At 29.5% G+C, this 20887-nt stretch overlaps 1 protein-coding gene across 3 annotated transcripts in view; it reads left to right on the top strand.

Moving 5' to 3' along the window:
• LOC130671908 (leupaxin-like) overlaps positions 1-20887 on the top strand; it is a 49236-nt gene that overhangs the window by 23332 nt on the left and 5017 nt on the right. For 2 of the 3 annotated variants that reach the window (XM_057476037.1, XM_057476036.1), the window contains exons 3-8: positions 13908-14070; positions 14290-14422; positions 14512-14713; positions 15196-15690; positions 15756-15986; positions 17110-17230. In XM_057476037.1, the coding sequence (XP_057332020.1) occupies positions 13908-14070; positions 14290-14422; positions 14512-14713; positions 15196-15690; positions 15756-15986; positions 17110-17230 (1345 nt within the window). Of the gene's footprint in view, positions 1-13907; positions 14071-14289; positions 14423-14511; positions 14714-15195; positions 15691-15755; positions 15987-16097; positions 16605-17109; positions 17231-20887 lie in introns of those variants that run through there. The other variant, XM_057476038.1, reaches the window with a different exon arrangement.

The following is a 20887-nucleotide window of genomic DNA, read 5'->3' as shown; positions in this document are numbered from 1 at the left end:
ACTGTAATTTTAGAAATTTGTTATAGTAATAAAATTAACACAGCGGCTGAGGCAGCCGTTCGGCACACGCGTGGCTCGGGCGATCACCGAAGTTAAGTAGCATCGAGCATGGTTACTATTTGGTTGGGTGACCGCTTAGCCACGCGTTGGGCTCGAATGATGGTCTCTGATCGTTAGGGGCGGGATGAAGATCCAGTGATCGGTAAAATGGGAATTTTATCGACTACTGGAGCTTCACCCAAACCGAAACTGTACTGGCTAGGTTTTCTCTGTGGTTTTCCTACGCCACTACACCTCCATTGCACAAGGGAGGTAGCAGGGCATCACCGTAATGATGCAGTACAGTCATAAGCACAAGTCAGGCCACAGCCGCAAAAATTAGAAAGAGGCGAGAAAAAGGGAGAATTTGAATGTAAAGTCTTGTAAAACACGATGAGTAATACAAGTAAAATTAAAATTATTATTATTATTAATAAAATTAATACAATTTTAAGCAGCAAATTTTACAGTTTAAATCGACAATATCGAGTTTGAAACTGTAATATTTGTTATTTCTGTAAAATTTACTGATAAAAAATGTAATTTTTACAGTTTCGGATACGGAGCGCTTTACTACTATACGAAACTGTAATTTTTCAACTGCTCTTTTTTCCGTGAAACTTAAAAAAAACTTTGTTTAAGTTTTATTTTTTCGTATAACTTGTAAACTACTCGACCGATCGACTTCAAAATCTATTCAGTTCTAAGTCTTGGTGAGCCCTTTCGATTGCCGAATAGCTTCTTAGGACCTCAAAACGTCGAGATCTGATGAAAACTCGATTTTCGAAAATCGGAACAAAACCAATAATTTCCCTTTTTTCGAAAATTTTCAATTTTCATATCGGAAAGTTAAAAAGGAGTTATTTGAGTATATAATAAGTTCTCAGGTTCAATGTTCATTTAATAATGGTTTGGTATTTGGGCTGGATTCTCGCAACTATACAATAATAATATTATACACTGAGAAAAAAATACTATTTTCCAAACAAGAATTTCTTGGTTCAAGAAATTCGTTTAAAATATTTATTTTATTATTATTAATTATCAATTTCTTGAAAAAAGAGCATCAAATTTATTTTTTGTTATTATATGAATTTAATATTAAAATACGAGTTAACAAAAGAATAGCTTTACTTGAATTAAATAAAAATTATTTCCTTCAATTCTACGAATTCTTGATACAAGAACGTATATTCTTGAAAATTATCAAGAATATATTCTTGTATCAAGTAAATGTTCTTGATAAAAGTATTTTTTTTTCTCAGTGTATATAATTCTCAAAGCTTTTAACATCGGATGTAAAATAATAAATAATTGTCATTGAAATCCAAAAACTCTTTCCTCAGTGAATTTTCCATGTGGGAAGAAGAAGAGTTAGATTTTTCATTGTATAAATATTTGTAATAATAATAATAATTTGTAAATATTTCGAACAACTTACTTGAATATGTTCCAAACACCAAATTAACTAGATGTTCTTAAAATAGTTGATGTGACAATTTTTTCTTTAAGTGTATTTATGACTTCTTTCTTGACTACCATTATGCTTGTTTACAAACACGAAAAGATCTTTAAATTAAAACAAAAATGAAAACCTTAATTGAAATATGCGCTTTGATTTAATTAAAAAATTAAATTTTATATAAGTGTGTGAGTAATTTATTGTATATTTTTGTTTATATTTATTTATAAAGTTTTATAACTCTGTTATTGGAAGCGAAACATTGAAATGTCAAAGTTTTATTATTAGGTGACGTAATCTTCTAGTTACATAAAAAATGATCCATTAATAAATATTTGCAACTAGTACTAAATGTCTTCTATATATTAATATAACTAGCGAACATAAATTTATTTTTAAAACTATATCGATATCAACATTATATTTTTATGTATAGTTTACTTTTAGATACTTTTATTTTAACCCAATTTTACGGTAGCTATCATGCAGATTTAGATCGACATTAGCCTTCGCACCAGATGATATTCAAAAGATATACAAAATTGTGTTTTTCTTAATACTTAAATTATTCAATCTAAGTTTTCAATCATAATAACAGGAGTTTTGTGACAGCCATTATCTTTGCAGTAGAATAAGTTAAACTATCTGAATTTCTCATAATTTGAAAGCTATTTTTTAATCTCCCGCTAAGAAAATTGTAAATTTTCAAAAATTCAGGAAGTTATTGTTTTCACCCCGATTTTCGAAAATCGAGTTTTCATCAGATGTCGACGTTTTGAGGTCCTAGGAAGTTATTCTGACTATTTTCAGAATGATGTCCGAGTGTGTGTGTGTTCGTGTGTGTGTGTGTGTGAACCTTTTATAACTTTTGCACTAATTAACCGATTCAAATCGTTACTGTGGCAGTCGAAAGAGTTTATTGACCGTCAACTTTCCTGAAATTTAAAAATCATTTTATCCAGTAGACTCAAAGATAATTGAGAATTATAAAAAAAAAAAATTTTTTTTAGTTTTTTTTTAATTTTTCAGAAACGATTGGAACGATCAACTTCGAAATCTAATTAGTTCTAGAACTAGATTAGACGCGCCGATCTCCACCTCGATCATCAAAATCAGCTTATTCGTTCGAAAGATATCGTCGGAGAAAGAAATGTTAAAAATCAGTTTTCACGAATATTTTTGAAACGACTAAATCAGACCTTTTCAAAATTCAATCAGCTCTAGAATTCACTAAAACGCGACGATTGCCACCTCGAACATTGAAATCAGTTCATTATTTCGAAAGAAATCGGCGTCGAAAAGTTAATAAAATAAAATTTATGTAATTTTTCCCTACACAGAAAAAAAAAATCTTGACTCAAGAAAATTTTTCTTCAACCAAGAAATTTCTCAGCGAGTGGAATGAAAACCGGAAATTTCTTGAACGAAGTGAAATAATTTCTTGAATTTTAAATCTTCAATTAAGAAAAAAAATTCTTAAGCCAATACATATTTCATACTTGGTCCAATAATAGAATTACTTGTTTTAAAAACTTGCAGTTTTTAGTTTAATAATAATTTTTCTTAACCTGAGTATGTTACTTACTTAAACCAAGAAATAAAAATATTTAGTTCGAGAAAGTTATACACTTAATCAAAGAACTATGATGTTTTGAGACAATAAACGGTACGAACTCGAACTAAAAATAAAGGGAGTTGATTCAAGAAATTTAAACTCTTGGTTTGAGTATAGTGTACTTTCTCTGACCAATCACACGAAAAATCTCAAACCAAGATTACTAGAGTCTCAAGCCAAGAAAGTTTTCTCTTGGATTCTCACTCATAGGTGCTCCCTCTTTCGCACCCGAAGGAATGAATACTCCCCACTCTCTCTCTTTCTCACACTAGCGCAGCAAATGGATTTTGAGTTCACCTTTTCATTTTAAATAAATTAAAAATTAAATAACCAAATTATATTATTATAATAAATTAATTGATTACCCTGATTAAAAAAGTAAATTGAAAAGTATTGAAAACGATGAGAAATGAATCCTTTCGAATACTTTCTATACCCCAAGGTTTTCATTTTGACATAAAATGAATACTTTTCAATCCCAAAATAATAAAAGAATTTCTGAACTTCCGAGGAATTGAAAAAGATTCAAATGAATTGATATTTTTAATCTTTCTGAATCCTTCTCAATACCTAAATAATCCGACATTTCGGATCAAGTGTGGGATTGAAAAAGATTGAAATGAATTGAAATTTTTGAATCTTTCCGAATCCTTCTCAATACCTAAATAATCCGATGATGAAATGATGAAAGATTGAATTCTTTTCAATACTTTCGAATTCCACTTTGGAATTGTAAAGTATTCAAACGATCGAAATTTCAATTCTATTCAATATTTTCCAAAACCGCCGAGGGATTGAAAAGAATTGAAATAATTTTCAATACTTTTCAATTCACTTTTTTAATCAGGGTAATGTAATTAAATAATATTGAATAATTTCTCAATTTTTCTTGTAATTCAATTTGTTTTTTTTTTTTAACTTTTTTATATTTATGTCGAAATTCATTTATGAACGATTCATACAATCCGTTCAGTATTTTGGTAAAATGTCAAAACTAACATTTCTCTAAATTATTGGCGATAACATTTGTAATATTAATTCTAGGTTTAGGATTTAAAAATGTGACTGACCATAAGCCAGTGTGGTTCAGTATATGTGGGCAAAGTGAACGTAGCCTAGCAAAGGCTGGGATGGCTTAGTTGGTAAAGCTCTCGCGTGACGCCGAATCGATCTGGGTTCGCTTCCTCGGTTAAGCGATAATTGTTTTTTCTCAATTTTTTTAAATATTTAACTTATTGCGAAACTTACCCATCCCTTATAAATGCTTCTGATACAGTATTTATTTGCTTCACAGCATTGTTTGTAATATTTAAACAAAAAAAAAAATTGTTCATTAAATAAATGAAACAAAAAAAAAATAAAATTTTTTAGCTCTATAGATTTATTTGCTTAATTAAAGAAATTAATTTCTTGGCTGAAAATTTTTTTTTGTTTGCGACAAATAAAAAAATTCTTGGCCCAAGAAAATTTCTTCTTGGTTTAAAAAATTTTTTTTCTTAGTACAAAAACTTTTTTTTTTAGCTCAAGACATTGTTTCTTGACTCGATAAGGTAACAGTCTTTAGACAAGAAACTAATTTCTCGAGTTAAAAACAAACTTTCTTGGCCCGAGAAAATAATGCTTTAAACCAAGAACAAACTTTCTTGGGCCAAGAAAGTTTGTTCTTGGTTTAAAACATTATTTTTCATGGTTCAAAAACTTTTTCGTTTCAGCTCAAGGTATTGTTTCTTGACTTGAAAACGTAACAATTTTCAGCCAAAAAAAAAATTTGTTGAATTGAAAAAAAAATCTTCTCGAACCAAAAAAAAAATTTTTGGGACCGAGAAAGTTTTTTCTTGGTTTAAAGAATTTATGTTTTAGACTAAGAAAATTATGTCTTCCGCGAAGGAAATAATTTCTTGATCCAAATAATTTTTTTACTTCAATAAAGTAAGAAATTTCGCTTGGTTCAAGAAAAAAATTTCGAAGACATTTTATTTCTTGTTTCAAGATTTCCTTTTTTTCTGTGTAGTAAATTATACACTGTAAAAAATCCGGAGTGAAATTAAATCCGAATTCACTCCGCCACTCGGAGTTCCGGAGTTTTGAAAAAAAAACACTCCGCATGCGGAGTGAATTGGGAGTTTTTTTTTAGCGGAGTGATCTCGGAGTGACGCGGAGTTTATTTCACTCCCAATTCACTCCGGTCCGGAGTTTTAATACTTGAATAAATTTATACTAATTTATATTAAACTGCTAAACAACGTGTGTGTTTGCGTGCATGCGTGTGTGCAGGTGTTTGTGTGCGTGTGTGCAAATGTGTGCGCGTGTGCAAATATGTGCGTGTGTGCAAATTTGTGCGTGTGTGTGTGTGTGTGTGTGTGTGTGCGCGCGCGCGCGCGAGTGTGTGTTTGCGTGCATGTGTGTGTTTGGGTGTGTGCAAATGTGTGCGTTTGTGAAAATGTGTGCGTGTGTGCAAATGTGTGCGTGTGTGTACAAATGTGTGCGTGTGTGTGTTCGATTGTGTGCTTGTGTGCAAATGTGTGCGTGCGTGCGTGTGTGTGCGAGTGCGCGTGTGTGCCTAAATATGTATGTGCGTATGTGTGTGCATATCAGCTGATCAATAATGTAATACGCGAATTTTTACTTCGATTTTATTGAGTGGAGTTATATTTTATTAATAATATTTTCAAAACTCCGCTCCGGCGTGAATTTCACTCCGGAGGGATTAAATTAATAAAAAATTATCCACTCCACGAAAACTCCCCTGCGGAGTGAATTTCACTCCGAGGGGAGTGAATAATTAAAAATTCATTCACTCCGCATTCACTCTGGATTTAATCCGCATTCACTCCGCGAATTTTTTACAGTGTAATATAATGCACTAAAATGATTTCAAAATCATACCAATTATTCATCTTTGTGGTCTCGTTAGATCACCACGTAATGTAATGTAACTTATTCTTCAGTTTAAATAATATTATCAACAAAAAAATTGAAAAAACACCGTTTTCAATATTTTTCTTGAATGTTTCATGTACACTGTAAAAAATAAGGTACTGACATCAAACTCCCTAAGAGTTTGACAAATTTCCTCTTCAGTGAAACCAAATTCGTTTGAACTAACGAAAACTAGTTTGTCTCGAGAAAATCATTTTTATTGAATGAAAATCTCTACTCGATTATTAGAAATTGATTAAGCGTTTATATTAAAGGTTTTAAGTTTGACCGTAATTGAATTAACATTTGAACGAATAGTAAAATATATTTTGATTAAAGTTTGGATGTACTTAATTAAAAAATAAAAAATTGTTGAAGCAAACTTTTCAATTTTTAGAAATTTAACTGAAACTCTTGAAACGTTGAGTTTGACAACTTCACATGTTTCAATGAAACAAAAGTAGTTTCCTATAATACCGAACGTGTCGTGTCAACCGACGAGTTTCTTGGAGAGAGAATCCAACGAGGTTGTAGGAATAATTTGACGCACTCACATTAAAACTGAAAAATATTCGACAAGAATATAAATGTATTCGTTACAAAATATCGAACTATATTTGAATGAAAGTCTTTATATTATCGGTTAAATAAAAAAATTTATTTATTAAAAGAGTCACATATTTATCACGTTTAGATCAATGTATAAGCAATTGACTGTATATATCCATTCAATATGAGAACAAAGTACTAGAAGCACAACTAAACTCAAACTTTCCTACTGGTCCCGTAGCGTAGCGGTAAAGCGCCTGACTCTCGCGCGTAAGGTGCTGGGTTCGATTCTTCCGGATACCAATTCTACGATTATTTAATTTTTCATTAAAAACTGAGTATGTCAGAATTATTTGTAGAGTGTAATGTATATAATAATAATAATAATAATATAATGTAATTGTCCCAATACTTAATAAAAAAAAAAAAAAAAATAATAATAATAATAATAATAATAATAATAATAATAATAATAATAATAATAATAATAGTAATAGTAATAGTAATAATAAGAATAATAATAAAATCAAAAAATACGTAAGAAAAAAAATTTTTTTAAAATTAATTATTGATGAAATAATTAAAGGCAATATTCACTTGATGCAGATTACTGTTTTTTTGGATCAATGCAATACAGCAACTTAAAACAATTCGATTTTTTCTTGAATCAGTTGCAAGGACAGTTTCAACGGGCCTACAAAAATATTACTTTCAACACTAAAATTCATTTGCTTTAATAAAATTTTGACTTAACTGAAAATTCATACTTTCAATCACCTTACAATTTACTTTGACCGAAATTTTTAATTATTTTATATAAAACAAAAATCATTATTCTATCAACAGTTTCAATGACTTGAACTAATTTCTATTTTTTTTTAAATGAAAAAAGTTATTGAGTTATATCAAATACTATAGAGTTAGTTCAAACGACTTGGTACCTTCCCTCAAGAAACTCTCAGTTGAAGCAAAATATACTGTCAAACGTAGAGGGCGGTAGATTCAATCGCTTGACGCGCTTGGCTGTATCCAAACGCACGGAGTACTTGAGCCAAACGAATCTGGTTTGACGTCAGGAATCTTTTTTTACAGTGTATGAACGCTTTGATATGAGACAGAACTCATTCAAATCCGTACTTTGATTACTTATATTGATTTCTACCTGAATATACTTTTTTTTTCTTTATTGAACATAATCGTGGATAAATATTTAAAAAACGCTCATTCATTAATTATTTTCGATTCTAAAATTCCAAATTTTAACATAAAACGTAACTCTTCTGAGCTTGAAAAGCTCATAAAAAACAGGGGAGCAAGTAGTCTACTTCTCCTACTGCGAAGCTTCGTGTCGAAAAATTGCCGAAGTCAAATAAAACATTGAATAAAATAGAGAAAAATCTGGCGAATCTTCCGGTACAAAAACCTAGCAAAAAAAGTTGTCATTTTTTTTGTTACTAACAAAAACGTTTTGCAAGTAAAGCCTCAGTCGACTTCAACGGAATACTGGATAAAGATTTTTCTCATGCAGTTAATTAAATGGACAAAAAGAAATCTGGGCATCGGTTGGCCCTGCAGGCCAGCCCCTAAACTTCCCGCTGTTTTCGAGCTCTAAGAGCTCGAGAACATTGGTATAAATACATTTTCGAGCTCTTCGACAATACCTTTGCTTCCCTTTTTTATGAGCTTTTCAAGCTCAAAAGTGTTACAGTTTATGTTAAAGTTTAAGAATTTAGAATCCAAAGAATGAATGGATGAGCGTTTTTTATATGTTTATTTACAATTATGTTCAATAATTAGCTCAAAAATAAGTATTTACGTGATACGTTGTGTCTATATCGTGTAAGTATATCGTGATACGAGCAAACATGACGATTTTTAAGCAGTCACTTCCAATGACTTATATAAAGAAGAACATATTAGTTTTGAGTAATTTTGTTCAGTAATTATGATGTTATTCAATGGAAAAAGTAGATATAGATTTTACATTTATTATTCCGTCGACGATATCTCTCTAACGGATTATCTGATCGAGACGTTCTTGGTGGCAATCGAAAGCTTTTATCGATTTCTAGAGCTGATTAGATTTTTGAATTAATCGATTCGATGGTTTCCAAAATATTCACGAAAAACGAAAAAAAAACGATTTTTTTTCATTCTTTCGTCGACGATATCTCTCGAACGGATTATCTGATTAAGACGGTTGAGGTGGCAATTGGCGCGTTTTATTGAGGTCTAGAGCTGATAAAATTTTGGGAATGATTGATTTAGTCGTTTCGACGATATTTGCAAAAAACCGTTTTCTACTGTTTCTTTCGTCGACGATATCTCTCTAACGGATTGTCTGATTGAGACGTTCTTGGTGGCAATCGAAAGCGTTTATCGAGTTCTAGAGCTGATTAGATTTTGGAATTAATCGATCCAACCGTTTTCACAATATTAAAAAAAAACGAAAAAAAAAATTTTTTTTTTTTTTCGTATTTGTTAAATATCTCAGAGTTTATTTGACTAGATGGTCTAAAAATTTTTTGAAAATCTAAGTTCAGAAGATATCTTTCGAATGCCGCAAGAACCATCTAAATCGGTTCATTCATCAAAAAGATATGAGAGGTTTACATCCACACACACACACACACACATACATACATACATACATACAGACATCGCTCTGAAAATGTCAGAATAGCATCCTAGCACCTTCAAATGTCGACATATGATAATAATCCGGTTTTTGAAAATCGGGGTGAAACCAATAACTTCCCGAATTTTTTGAAAATCGTCCATTTTCTCAGCGGGAAGTTAAAAATAATTCAATCTGTTCTGAATCATTTAGTCACAAAGTTTATACGAAAATGTTAATTATTAATTATGAAAATAATTATTTAATTTTATCAACATAAAAAAATACTAGCCTAACAGCTGCTTTATGTACCGACGTGGTCTGTGCATATCCATAGTGGGGAAAAGTTGCGCGCGTTGCTATGAGTTATTTAAAATTTCAATTTTAAATAATTAGGAAATTAATATTTTTTGTGAAATTAAAAGTTTTTTTTTATATATTACTACAGTAAGGTAAATGCCCCAATACCGGAACGACGAAGGGTATACGACTGATTTTTATCGTTTTAAAAATATTCAAATAGATTATAAACCAAATTATTTATTACGTCATATAGAATAGACATTTATCTATTCAACAATAATCAAATTAGTTCATTTTTCTTAAATTTAGTATAAAAAAAAATTTTTTTCTATGACACCCAAAAGACCCAATACCGGAACGCTGAAATAGCTTGTCCCAATACGGGAATTCGGTTGTCCTAATACTGGAACAGCAAATAAAATGACCCGGGAAAAAATGTTTTTATAAAATTTTATAAAATAATATAAAATTTTTTACAATTTTATAAAATTTTGTAAGATTTTATAAGATTTTACAGCAAAATTATATAAAAATTTATACAATTTTATAAAATTCAATAAAATTTTATAAAGTAAGATCTGAGTAAGGAACGTAATAAATAAATAAATGTAATTTTATAAAATTGTATAAAATATAATAAAATTTGATAAAGTTTTACACAATTGTATAAAATTATATACAATTTTATAAGACTGTAAAGCGAAATTTTATAGAATTTCATATAATTTTATCAAATTTCATAGAATTTTATAAAATTTTATATGGTAAGATCTTAAAAGGGAAGTAATAATTAAATAAAATTTTATATTATTGTACGAAATTTTATATCATTTTATAAAATTGTATAAGCTTTTATACAATTTCATAAAATTATATAAATTTTTATGCAATCTTATACAATTTTATAAAGTAAGATCTTAGTGAGGGAAGTAATAATTAAATAATATTTGATATAATTGTATGAAATTTTATAAAGTTTTATACGATTTCATAAAATTTTATACAATTTTATACTCTCTAAATATGAATTAGTGATTTTTCACTAATTTTAAGTGAATATTCACTAATTGTCAATGCTACAATCGTACCACGCAGAATTAGTGAATTTTCACTAAATGAATATGTGAATATTGGAATTCACTGATTTGATAAGTGAATATGAGAATCCACTAAATTGAAAAGTGAATATAGGAATCCATTGATTTCATCGGTGTAAAAAAATATTATATTGCGAAAAAAAATATAAGACACTTGTAATTAGATCCGAAACGTGATTAATGTATTAGAATCATTACTTAGAGGAAGTATACATGATTTTGATTGATGAAAAAATCCCGGTGACTGCTGGGCTCGAACCTGCATCCATCCGATTCAAAGTCTTTGATGCTATCCACTGCGCTGACCTACGCATGTGATCGCGTGAGTGTAAATAGTATATTCGTTATGATACCAAACAATAACTGATAAAAAAATAAAAAATCCCTGATGTTATGATCGACGTACTCTTCATATAAATATACTATTGTTCTGTACTTCTATTTTTTTTATTTTGAAAGTTTTTCATTAAAATTTTCAAAAATAGTACCATAATTATTAATTATATTTAGGGGAAGGGGGGGGGGCAAAAGGGGGTAGGGTAGGCAAAACGGGGTACCCCCAAAATTTGATAAAAAAAAATTTTATATTTTAAATGGTTTTCAAACATTCCAATATCACTTCTGTAAATATAATTAAGCGTTACTTTAAATTTTTTTTGATGAATTTTTTCAAAAATCAATTGTCAGTTGAAAAATATTAATGACGTTTGTTTTATGATAAAAACTATTAAAAATTTTTTTTCTTCTTTTGTATCCAATAAACACGTAAAATATAATTTTTCTTTATGTAAATTACTTTTAAAAAAATTCAACTTAATCAAATTCGTTTAAAATCCAGAAATTTTTTTTTTTACCTTTTTTTGGGGGTACCCCACTTTGCCCGCAGAAATGAAAAATTTTTTTTTTCAACGGTAACTGAAAATTTCTTCTATTTATTTTGAATATCATTAAAAAAAAAAGATTTAGCGTATTTGAGTCCTCGAAAACTTGGTATTTCCTTAAGTACCCCCTTTTGCCCCTTCCTCCCCTATATCTAGTAAAATATTTAATTATTTGCTAGTTAAAGTTACTAGTGAAATTCATCAATTAAGAAGTGAATAGCAGTTTCACTTGTAGAAATTGTAGAAAATATGAAAATATCGCTAGTTCAGTAGTGAAAATCACTAATTTGCTAGTAAAAATTATAGTACTAAATTTATTAGGGAGAATTCACTAATTTGTTATTTAAATACACTGATTATGAAGTGAATACTGCTTCACTAACGTAATTAATGAAATTTCCACTAATTGATGTTTAGAGAGTGGGAGAAAGAAATGCTAAAATCGGTTTTTTTCGAAAAAAATGGCACACAAAAGTATTTTCGAGCTCGAAGAGCTCGAAAATGTATTCACAACAATGTTTTCGAGTTTAAGGAGCTCGAAAACAGCGGGAAGTTTTGGGGCTGGCCCGCAGGGTTAACCGATAGACAGATTTTTTCTCTTGGCTTAAGCAACTTTTGTTTTCTTGGTCGGAGCATACGAAAATACTTGCGTGATAAGTATAGTACTTGTTCCGAGAAATTTTATTTTCTTTAAACAAAAAAAATGCAATATTGATACAAAAAAATTATCTTTTACTTCAAGTAATATAAACTCTTGAAACAAGTGAAAATTTTCTGATTTAAGCGTCAAAATATGTTGATAAGAGAAAAAAAATTTCGATTCAAGATAAAAATTTGAAAATAATGGTTTACTTGGTGCAAGTAAATTTTTATTTTTCGAATCGATCAAAAAAATTTCTTGAATCAAGAATATTTTCCTTGATTCAAGTTAACTGTTTTTTCTGTGCAGGTCCAACCGATGTCCAGATTTTTTTAAGTTTGTTTATTGACCTTTTGCGATGTTTGTTAGTTTTGAACTATTTTCAGAAATTAATATTTTAATTAATTAAATTTTCTTTATAATTTCCATTAAATTAAAATTTTTCAGTATTTATATGAATCATCTTTTTTTTTTTATGTTCAGAACTTAAATTGACGCAGGAAATACGTTTGGCTTTAAATCAAAAAATTTTTTTTTATTCTGATACTCAGATATTTTTAACGCTGAACTTTTTTTTTAATATTTTAAAAATGGCCAATAGTAATTCGTTATATAATCATCATAAACATTAATTTTTTTATTATAATTTGTGAACATTTTTATTTTAATTTTTGTCAGTGGCCAAAATAGTTCGACGTCACCATGAGTCCATAAAATTTCATTAAACAACAAAAATTCTTCTGCGTACATGAAATTTCATAAGCTCTTTTGTATACCTGACGATAAGTAAGATCATTGTAAAGAAAAGACTTACAAGTTGAAATCTCACTTCATTATAAAAAAAAAACATGGGAAATAAATGAAGCTTTTCTGAACACTTAATTCGTTGAGATCATTAGGAGGGATACATTAAAATGCATAAATATATAATAAGAGAAGTGACGTGCTCCCATGATGTAAACTAGTATAGAATTAAATTACGAAATGAAAGAATTAAGACCGCTTTAGAAAAGTTTTTTTATCATTCATGCAATATAAGTATTATCTTAGTGCTCGCTGTTTTATTCTCCAAGTAGCTTTTTGCTGATTCAACTGTTGCCGCGACATTTGTGTGCGTTAAACGATTATCTGCGTGCGACAAGTAAATTTGAGTGCGACAAGTAAACTTGTCGCACTCAAATTTACTTGTCGCACGCAGATAATCGTTTAACGCACACAAATGTCGCGGCAACAGTTGAATCAGCAAAAAGCTACTTGGAGAATAAAACAGCGAGCACTAAGATAATACTTATATTGCATTAATGATAAAAAAAACTGTGTTCAATTCGTGCGGTGTTGTCTATTACCCACTCGAGCGAATGAGCGCACTCACTTCGTTCGTGCGCTCAACTTCGCTCTCGTGGGCAATCGACAACTTACCGCACTAGTTGTACAATATACTATTTTTTGCTTCAAATAAAAAAAATTAATTTAAAATTTTGATGTATAAGTTTAATAATTATACTCAAAGAATAATTACAGTTTGTGAATGTATATTAATTATTTATAAGTACACATGATTTGTAAGATGTAACTATTAATGAAACTTTTTTAACGACTTTACATCATCATTACGAATAATAACGTTATATTTGGCACACGTCCCGCACAAATGTTTCGAAAAGCCAAAATAAATGTATGCTTATCAAATTTATTATTAATGTATGTTTTCATGCTTGTTAAAAAAAATTACTTGTTATATATATGTATATATATATATATATATATTTTTTTTTTGTATTCCAGCCGACCTATCAAAATCGTGAAGTCATAGAAGAGACTGTAAAAACTTCAGTACCCTACCAACCATCAGGAAAAATGCCATCTTTGAATAATAATCTATCAGAATTAGATACATTACTTCAAGATCTAAGTAATGCACGTTACAATTCTCATTCCATAGAACGTGGTTAGTATCGATTTATTTCAAATTTCCTTAAGTATATTTCAATTTCTTGTTTAAAATTTAATAAATTTTGGCAAGTTGCCACTAAGTTGCTTCGAATATCTACATCTATTAATATAAATACTTGTAGACTATTTAAATTGACATATTTTTAAAAAATCTATTTAAGTAACATCGTCATTGATGAAATTCGAGTTTTAATGTTTTGTGCATGTATCTCAGATACAAGATCATCTGCTGGAGCTTTAAGTAATGGTGCAATAAGTCCAATGATGAGATCTCCAAGTAGTTTATCAGCATCACGTCCAACTGTAGATGCTCTATTAGAAGAATTGAATACTGCAGTACCAAATGGGTAATTTGTTTTTAAAATTTGATTGCAAACTACAATGAAAAAAAAATTATCCTTATTTTAAATCGAATGTTGTCTTGAAATTAAATCAGAGAGTATGGTCATGAGGGGAGGGTAAAAGTTACAATTCAAGAAACATCAACGGAAGTTCAACCAGTTTATGAAAGTCATCTAGGGCAGCAAAATTCGTTAGAACGGTCGATTGAATCACATCGGAGCTACGCTAATGGTCATACTGCTAGTAGTGCAACAAAAGAGCTAGATGATCTAATGGCCTCTCTTTCTGAATTCAAGGTTAGTTTTTTTATCATCAAAAGCTTTTTAAATATTGTTTTGCTAAAGGGATTACTTCTATCGTATGTATCGACAAAAAACAGTAACGTTAAAAACTTGCCTGCCCATTCTTGGATGGCTAAGTTACCGAAATAGCGTCTGTATTCCTCCATTTCGTTGGCAAATGAAAATCATCCACTGTCATTCTGTTTCCATCTCTTTTCTCACCGCCTTCGTCTTTGCAGTCTCTTTTGCTTTGGAGTGGGGTTGAGAACCTCAAGAGACTGGATTTCATGAGCTTTTCAGTCAGTCTTGCAAGCTTACTAGAAGTCTAAGGTGTTTAGAGCTTTTCTCTCATATTTTAACACTCGAATAATTCACAAAATTAATCTGATATTTTTTTTGTTTCTGCAATGTTTGAAATTAATTCATTTCACATATTTTAATTTATTTATGTATTATGATTATTATTATAATATTACTGACTATTTTTTGGCTTTTAGATAAATAGTAGTACTCATCAACATCAGACAGTGACAGATTCACCCTACGCAAAGCCGAACAAGGCGACGAAGAGTGCTTCAAGTCCGTTACTCACGGAATCTGGTGGATCAGCACAAACTCGCATTCACTTTTCTGAAACCCACACATCACACCAGTACCAGCCACAGCAAGGCGAGAGTAGTCATACAGTGACAACCCACGTCAAGCAAAACCAGTTAGATTCTATGCTTGGTAATCTCCAAGCAGACATGAGTCGTCAAGGTATCAATACAACCCAGAAAGGATGCTGTAATGCTTGCGAGAAGCCTATTGTCGGCCAGGTTATCACTGCCTTGGGTAAAACGTGGCATCCAGAACATTTTACCTGCACTCACTGTCGTGAGGAGCTTGGAACTCGTAATTTCTTTGAACGAGAAGGTCATCCATACTGTGAGAATGATTACCACAATTTATTCTCGCCTCGGTGTGCCTACTGCAATGGGCCTATTTTGGATGTGAGATACTAACATTTTTTTAGAATTTTAAAAACCTTAATTTTTAATCTAATTATTTATTTTAGAAATGTGTGACTGCTTTGGAAAAAACTTGGCACACAGAGCATTTCTTTTGTGCTCAGTGTGGCAAGCAATTTGGTGAAGATGGTTTTCATGAACGTGATGGCAAACCTTACTGTCGTGAAGATTACTTCGATATGTTTGCTCCTAAATGTGGCGGATGCAATCGCGCAATTATGGAAAATTATATCTCAGCGCTTAATAGCCAGTGGCATCCAGATTGCTTTGTTTGCAGGGTATATTTTTTCCTATTTCTTAATTTTTTTTTTAATTTTCAAGAATTAGGCAGCCAGGATTTCGATCGGTTCATTATTAAAATAATATCTTGATTGTTAATTAAATTATAGGATTGCAAAAAGCCTGTCTCAGGTAAATCATTCTATGCGATGGAAGGAAAACCAGTATGTCCCAAATGCGTTGGAATTGATGATGATGAAGAAGAAGACGAAGATGCTTAATGAATGAACTTTCTTTCAATCCTCTCTCGACTTTTATGTATTTATCATCTGACTTGCTTTTTAACCCCACATGCCCTCGGGCTTCAACCATGTGGAGCCCACCACCCCTCAAATGTTTCAGATTAGCAAGATTATGATGATAAATAACTTTTCAAGTTTATTGTTTAAAAAAATAAATTATTTATATATTGCATTACACTGAAAACATACACGAATCAAAATTTATAGAGGTTGTTAAAGAAAATAATGCAATAAGAGAAAAAAAAAAAATTAGTTCTCTTTTTGCATTTTTCTCTTATATTTTTTCTATGTAGATTGTACGTTACCATAATAAACTTTGTCACGTAATAAATAAATGAAAAAATAAATAAATAAAAAAAAAATATAAAAAAAAAACACACACATAAACACAAACAAGCGTGGTTTATATACCCGCTGTTTAAAACTTTTTTTTTAACTGCTCATTCTTATTTTCTGGGTCAGGGTCTAATTACTTTAAAGGTATGATGGCCTAGACACCGACCTTGAAAAAATTTTAAGATTCGTGTATGTATGGTATAATGCATGTAAATAATTGACAATATGTATTATAAGTATTTTTACATAATTATTCATAGAATATCTATTTTATGAATATTCATATTTTTTCGTTAGCCGTAAATTTGAGGTATTAAACGGCAGTTCAGCTGTCGTATGACGAGATTTACTCAGTTTTGTATAAATGATGCTTTGTGTCTCGCCAGCGCCTTAGCGAAATCTTTGGCAGACTCATGATGTTTCGCCTTTTACATACATAAAAAAAAAAAAATTACTTGAAATTATTATTAATTCTGAAAATTCATTTTTCAATTGTTTACAAAGTTATTCTTAGATGATTTGAACGTTAAATGATTGATTACAGGACTGTCGACAAAAATTTCAAGGCGGTTCCTTCTTTGATCATGAAGGTTTGCCATATTGTGAAACACATTATCATGCAAAACGTGGGTCTCTTTGCGCTGGCTGTCATAAACCAATTACTGGTATATAATATGACTATCTTACATAATTTCTATTATTTAGTTATTAAATAATTCTTTATAGGGGTCATTCCATGTTTAATAGACCAGTCGTTGGAATCAACCCCTTTCAACACGGAAAAAAGAGCAGTTGAAAAATTACAATTTCGTATGGTAGTAAAGCGCTCCGAGTCTGAAACTGTAAAAATTACATTTTTTATCAGTAAATTTTAAAGAAAAAACAAATATTACAGTTTCAAACTCGATATTGTTGATTTAAACTGTAAAATTTGCTGCTTAAAATTGTATTAATTTTATTACTATAACAAATTTCTAAAATTACAGTTTAAACTTTAATGTTTAAAGATTTTTGCCCCGAAAGCCTTTTTTACTGTAGAAACTGTAATTTTTCAACTGCTCTTTTTTCCGTGAATTTGGACGAAATTTGGTCGAAACTTTTCTTTTATTATAAAACAAAGATTTACGAAAGGAAAAAAATTAGAAAAATTTTTGTTAAAGTTATTTAAAATTCATAATTTCACTATTTTTCTAATTTTTCAACTTTATTTTTTTTAATATCTCGAAAACTATGATAGATACAGAAATGGTCTTTGTTTTGTTTTAAAGGGGACATTTGGAACCATTGAAAAAAAAATATTTCGAGAAAAAATTTTAAAAAATGAAAATAAAGGCTTTCAAATTTTGAATTTTCCAAAACTGTCAAAATCGTATGGTGACACGAGATTTTGGGCTCAAATTTTTTACTAAACTGCCGTTAAAAAATCTTAAGAGATTCTAAAAATTTCAGAGAGGCGTTTTTTTTGTTTCGAAATTATGAATTTTTGAATTTTGGCAGAAAACAAATTTTTTTTTTCACCCTTGAGTCCAGCATAGTTAAGAAAAATGTCATTTTGAGTAAGAGAAAGTTTGTACGATCTAAAACGAAAAACGTGAACGCATGCAATACATAACTGTAAGAAGTGTTGAGTAGAGCCATTGATGAGAAAATTCACTCATCGGTTCACATCATTTGTAGTGCAATGAAATTGTTAGTTAAACTATTAATGCATCAATTATCGGTTGTATGCGTCCCACGTTTATCGTTTTAGATCTTACAAGTATTTTTATAGCTATTAAAAACTCACAATCATAAATTTTGAGGACTATCTGCAAAAAGTTCGGAATCTGTATGTAGTTTTAAATCTTTATAAGCCTCTGAAATATTATTTTACAGTTGTGAGTCTGTTTTAAAAACGTGGTATATTAAATAATTTTTTTATTTCGATCATTATTTTCTACTTTTTAATATTGTGTGTGTGAAATTTTGAAATCGATTTTGAACACCTTGATAAGATAATGACAGGGATATGCTACAAATCTCAGATTTATTTCAGTTTCTTTTCACCTGATTATATCTGAAATAGAAAATCGTTATATCTACTTACCAGTAATCTATCAAACTAGTTAATTGTTTTTTTTCTAAAAAATAAAATTAAGAAGCAAGCAAAAATCAGTTTTAATAAAATTTATACTTAAAAATATCAAAACAAATTAAAGCCAGATCTTTTTTAGTCAAAATTTTAAATACATCTGGAGGTCCTAGTCGTCGCATTCTTTCCATCTCCTTTGAATCTTCATTACACGGTGTTTGTTTATCTGTCATTCGGTTGTGAGCTATATTCAAGAATGTAAGTCGTCCAGAAGTTAGTTTTAAATTGACTTTAAAAATTTTTACCGAACAAACAAACAAATGAATATGAATTTTTTATTCGATTTTCTTTTCAATTTTATATTTCTGTTTATTATTATTTTTTTTTTTTGTTTTTTCATTGTCTTGCATTGTCATCTAATTCTGAGCTATGCTTCAAATTTTAAGTCTCTAGTTCATCGGAAAGTTAGTTTAAAATCAATTACAAAATTCCACTCGATAGACATATGCATGAAAGCGTGTTAATAAAAACGTGGTAAAATAATCTTTTTTATACTCAAAATGACATTTTTTCTTGACTATGCTAGAATCAGGGGTGAAAAAAAAAATTTTTTTTGCCAAAATTCAAAAATTCATAATTTTGAAACAAAAAAAAAACAACTCTCGGAAATGTTTAGGATCTCTTAAGATTGTTTAAAGATAATGGAGTAAAAAATTTGAGCCCAAAATTTCGTGTCACCATACGATTTTGACGGTTTTTCAAAATTGGTAATTCGAAAGCTTTTTCATTCTTTAAAATTTTTTTCCGAAATATTTTTTTTTCAATAGTCTTAAGTGTCTCCTTTAAAAGAAAACTAAGCCCACTTCTCTATCTACTATAGTTTTAGAGATATTAAAAAAATAAAGTTGAAAAATTAAAAAAATAGTAAAATTTTGAATAACTTTCGGAAAAAAATTTACTAATTTTTTTCCTTTGGTAAATCTTTGTTTTACGATAAAAGAAAAGTTTCGACCAACTTTCGTCCAAATTGAAAAGGGTCGATTTGACATGGAATGACGCATATATATTTGGTTACAGTCCTAAATACCCTGTTTTTAATAACCATCACAATAAATACTAGTCGAAAATAACCTGATACAAAAATGACTATTTACAAAAATAACTTCATACAAAAATAACCAGACACAATAATATCCTTGTAATTAATATCTAAGTACAAAAATAACCAGATACAATAATAACCTGGTAATAAAAACTTATTGCCACCATTTCATATCAATTTTTTTCATTTATTTATTCATATCAGATTTACATCATATCGATTGGATATTAATGTATGCAGATATTGTTTATTAGATATTTTAGTATATAGTTTTTATTTTTATGGTCATTTTTGTATTTAGTAATTTTTGTATCAGATTATTTTTGTCATTGGATATTTTAGTTTTATGGTATTTTTAGCATGTTTATTTTTGTATGGGATATTTTTTTTGTGATATTTTGAGCGGACACCATATATTTATATATAAAGAATTATATACATATATTAGGGTCTATTGGAAAACAACATAATTTATTTTTTTTGGGCACCACCAAAAATCGATAGTATATGACAAAATAAAAATTTTTTCAGAAGATCAGCTCTTAAATTCAAGTTTTAGAGGTAGCTCATCGCGATTTTTGATTTCTCATTTAAATAAGATAAAAAAAAAAAATTTTTTAGTTTGAAATTTTTTACCTCGGCAATAGATCATTGTTCCGATAAGCCCAGGATATGTTTTTGTAGGAAATTTAATGCGCTACAATAAAGTCTGTTATCATTTTTTTATAAATTCATCCGTTCAAAAGTTATTGGAGCTTGAACTCGAGTTATAGTAAATATCGAGATCTTTTTACTTTTCTCGCGAAACTATCAGACTTATCACAAAATGTCACGGAATCTTTTTTGTAGACAATTTTATTTTCTACAAATTATCTCTGATAAAGTTTTTTCGGATTCCGCATAATTTACTAGTTATTTCCATTTTAATGTCAAGCACTTAAAAAAATAATATTCTGTTTGATTTTATTGTTGTCTATATATATATATATATATATATATATATATATTGGTGACACGACCAAATAACCGCAACAGAATAACCGCGACAAATAAAACACGCGACAAAATAACCATGAGAAAATGACCATGATAAAATAACCACGGCAAAATAACTTTTAACAAAATGATCAACGATAAAATAACTGCCAC

Source organism: Microplitis mediator, chromosome 7 (assembly GCF_029852145.1).
Source record: "Microplitis mediator isolate UGA2020A chromosome 7, iyMicMedi2.1, whole genome shotgun sequence".
Lineage (NCBI taxonomy): Eukaryota > Metazoa > Arthropoda > Insecta > Hymenoptera > Braconidae > Microplitis > Microplitis mediator.
The sequence above is the reverse complement of the archived record's forward strand: the minus strand, read 5'-3'. Positions and strand labels throughout refer to the sequence as shown.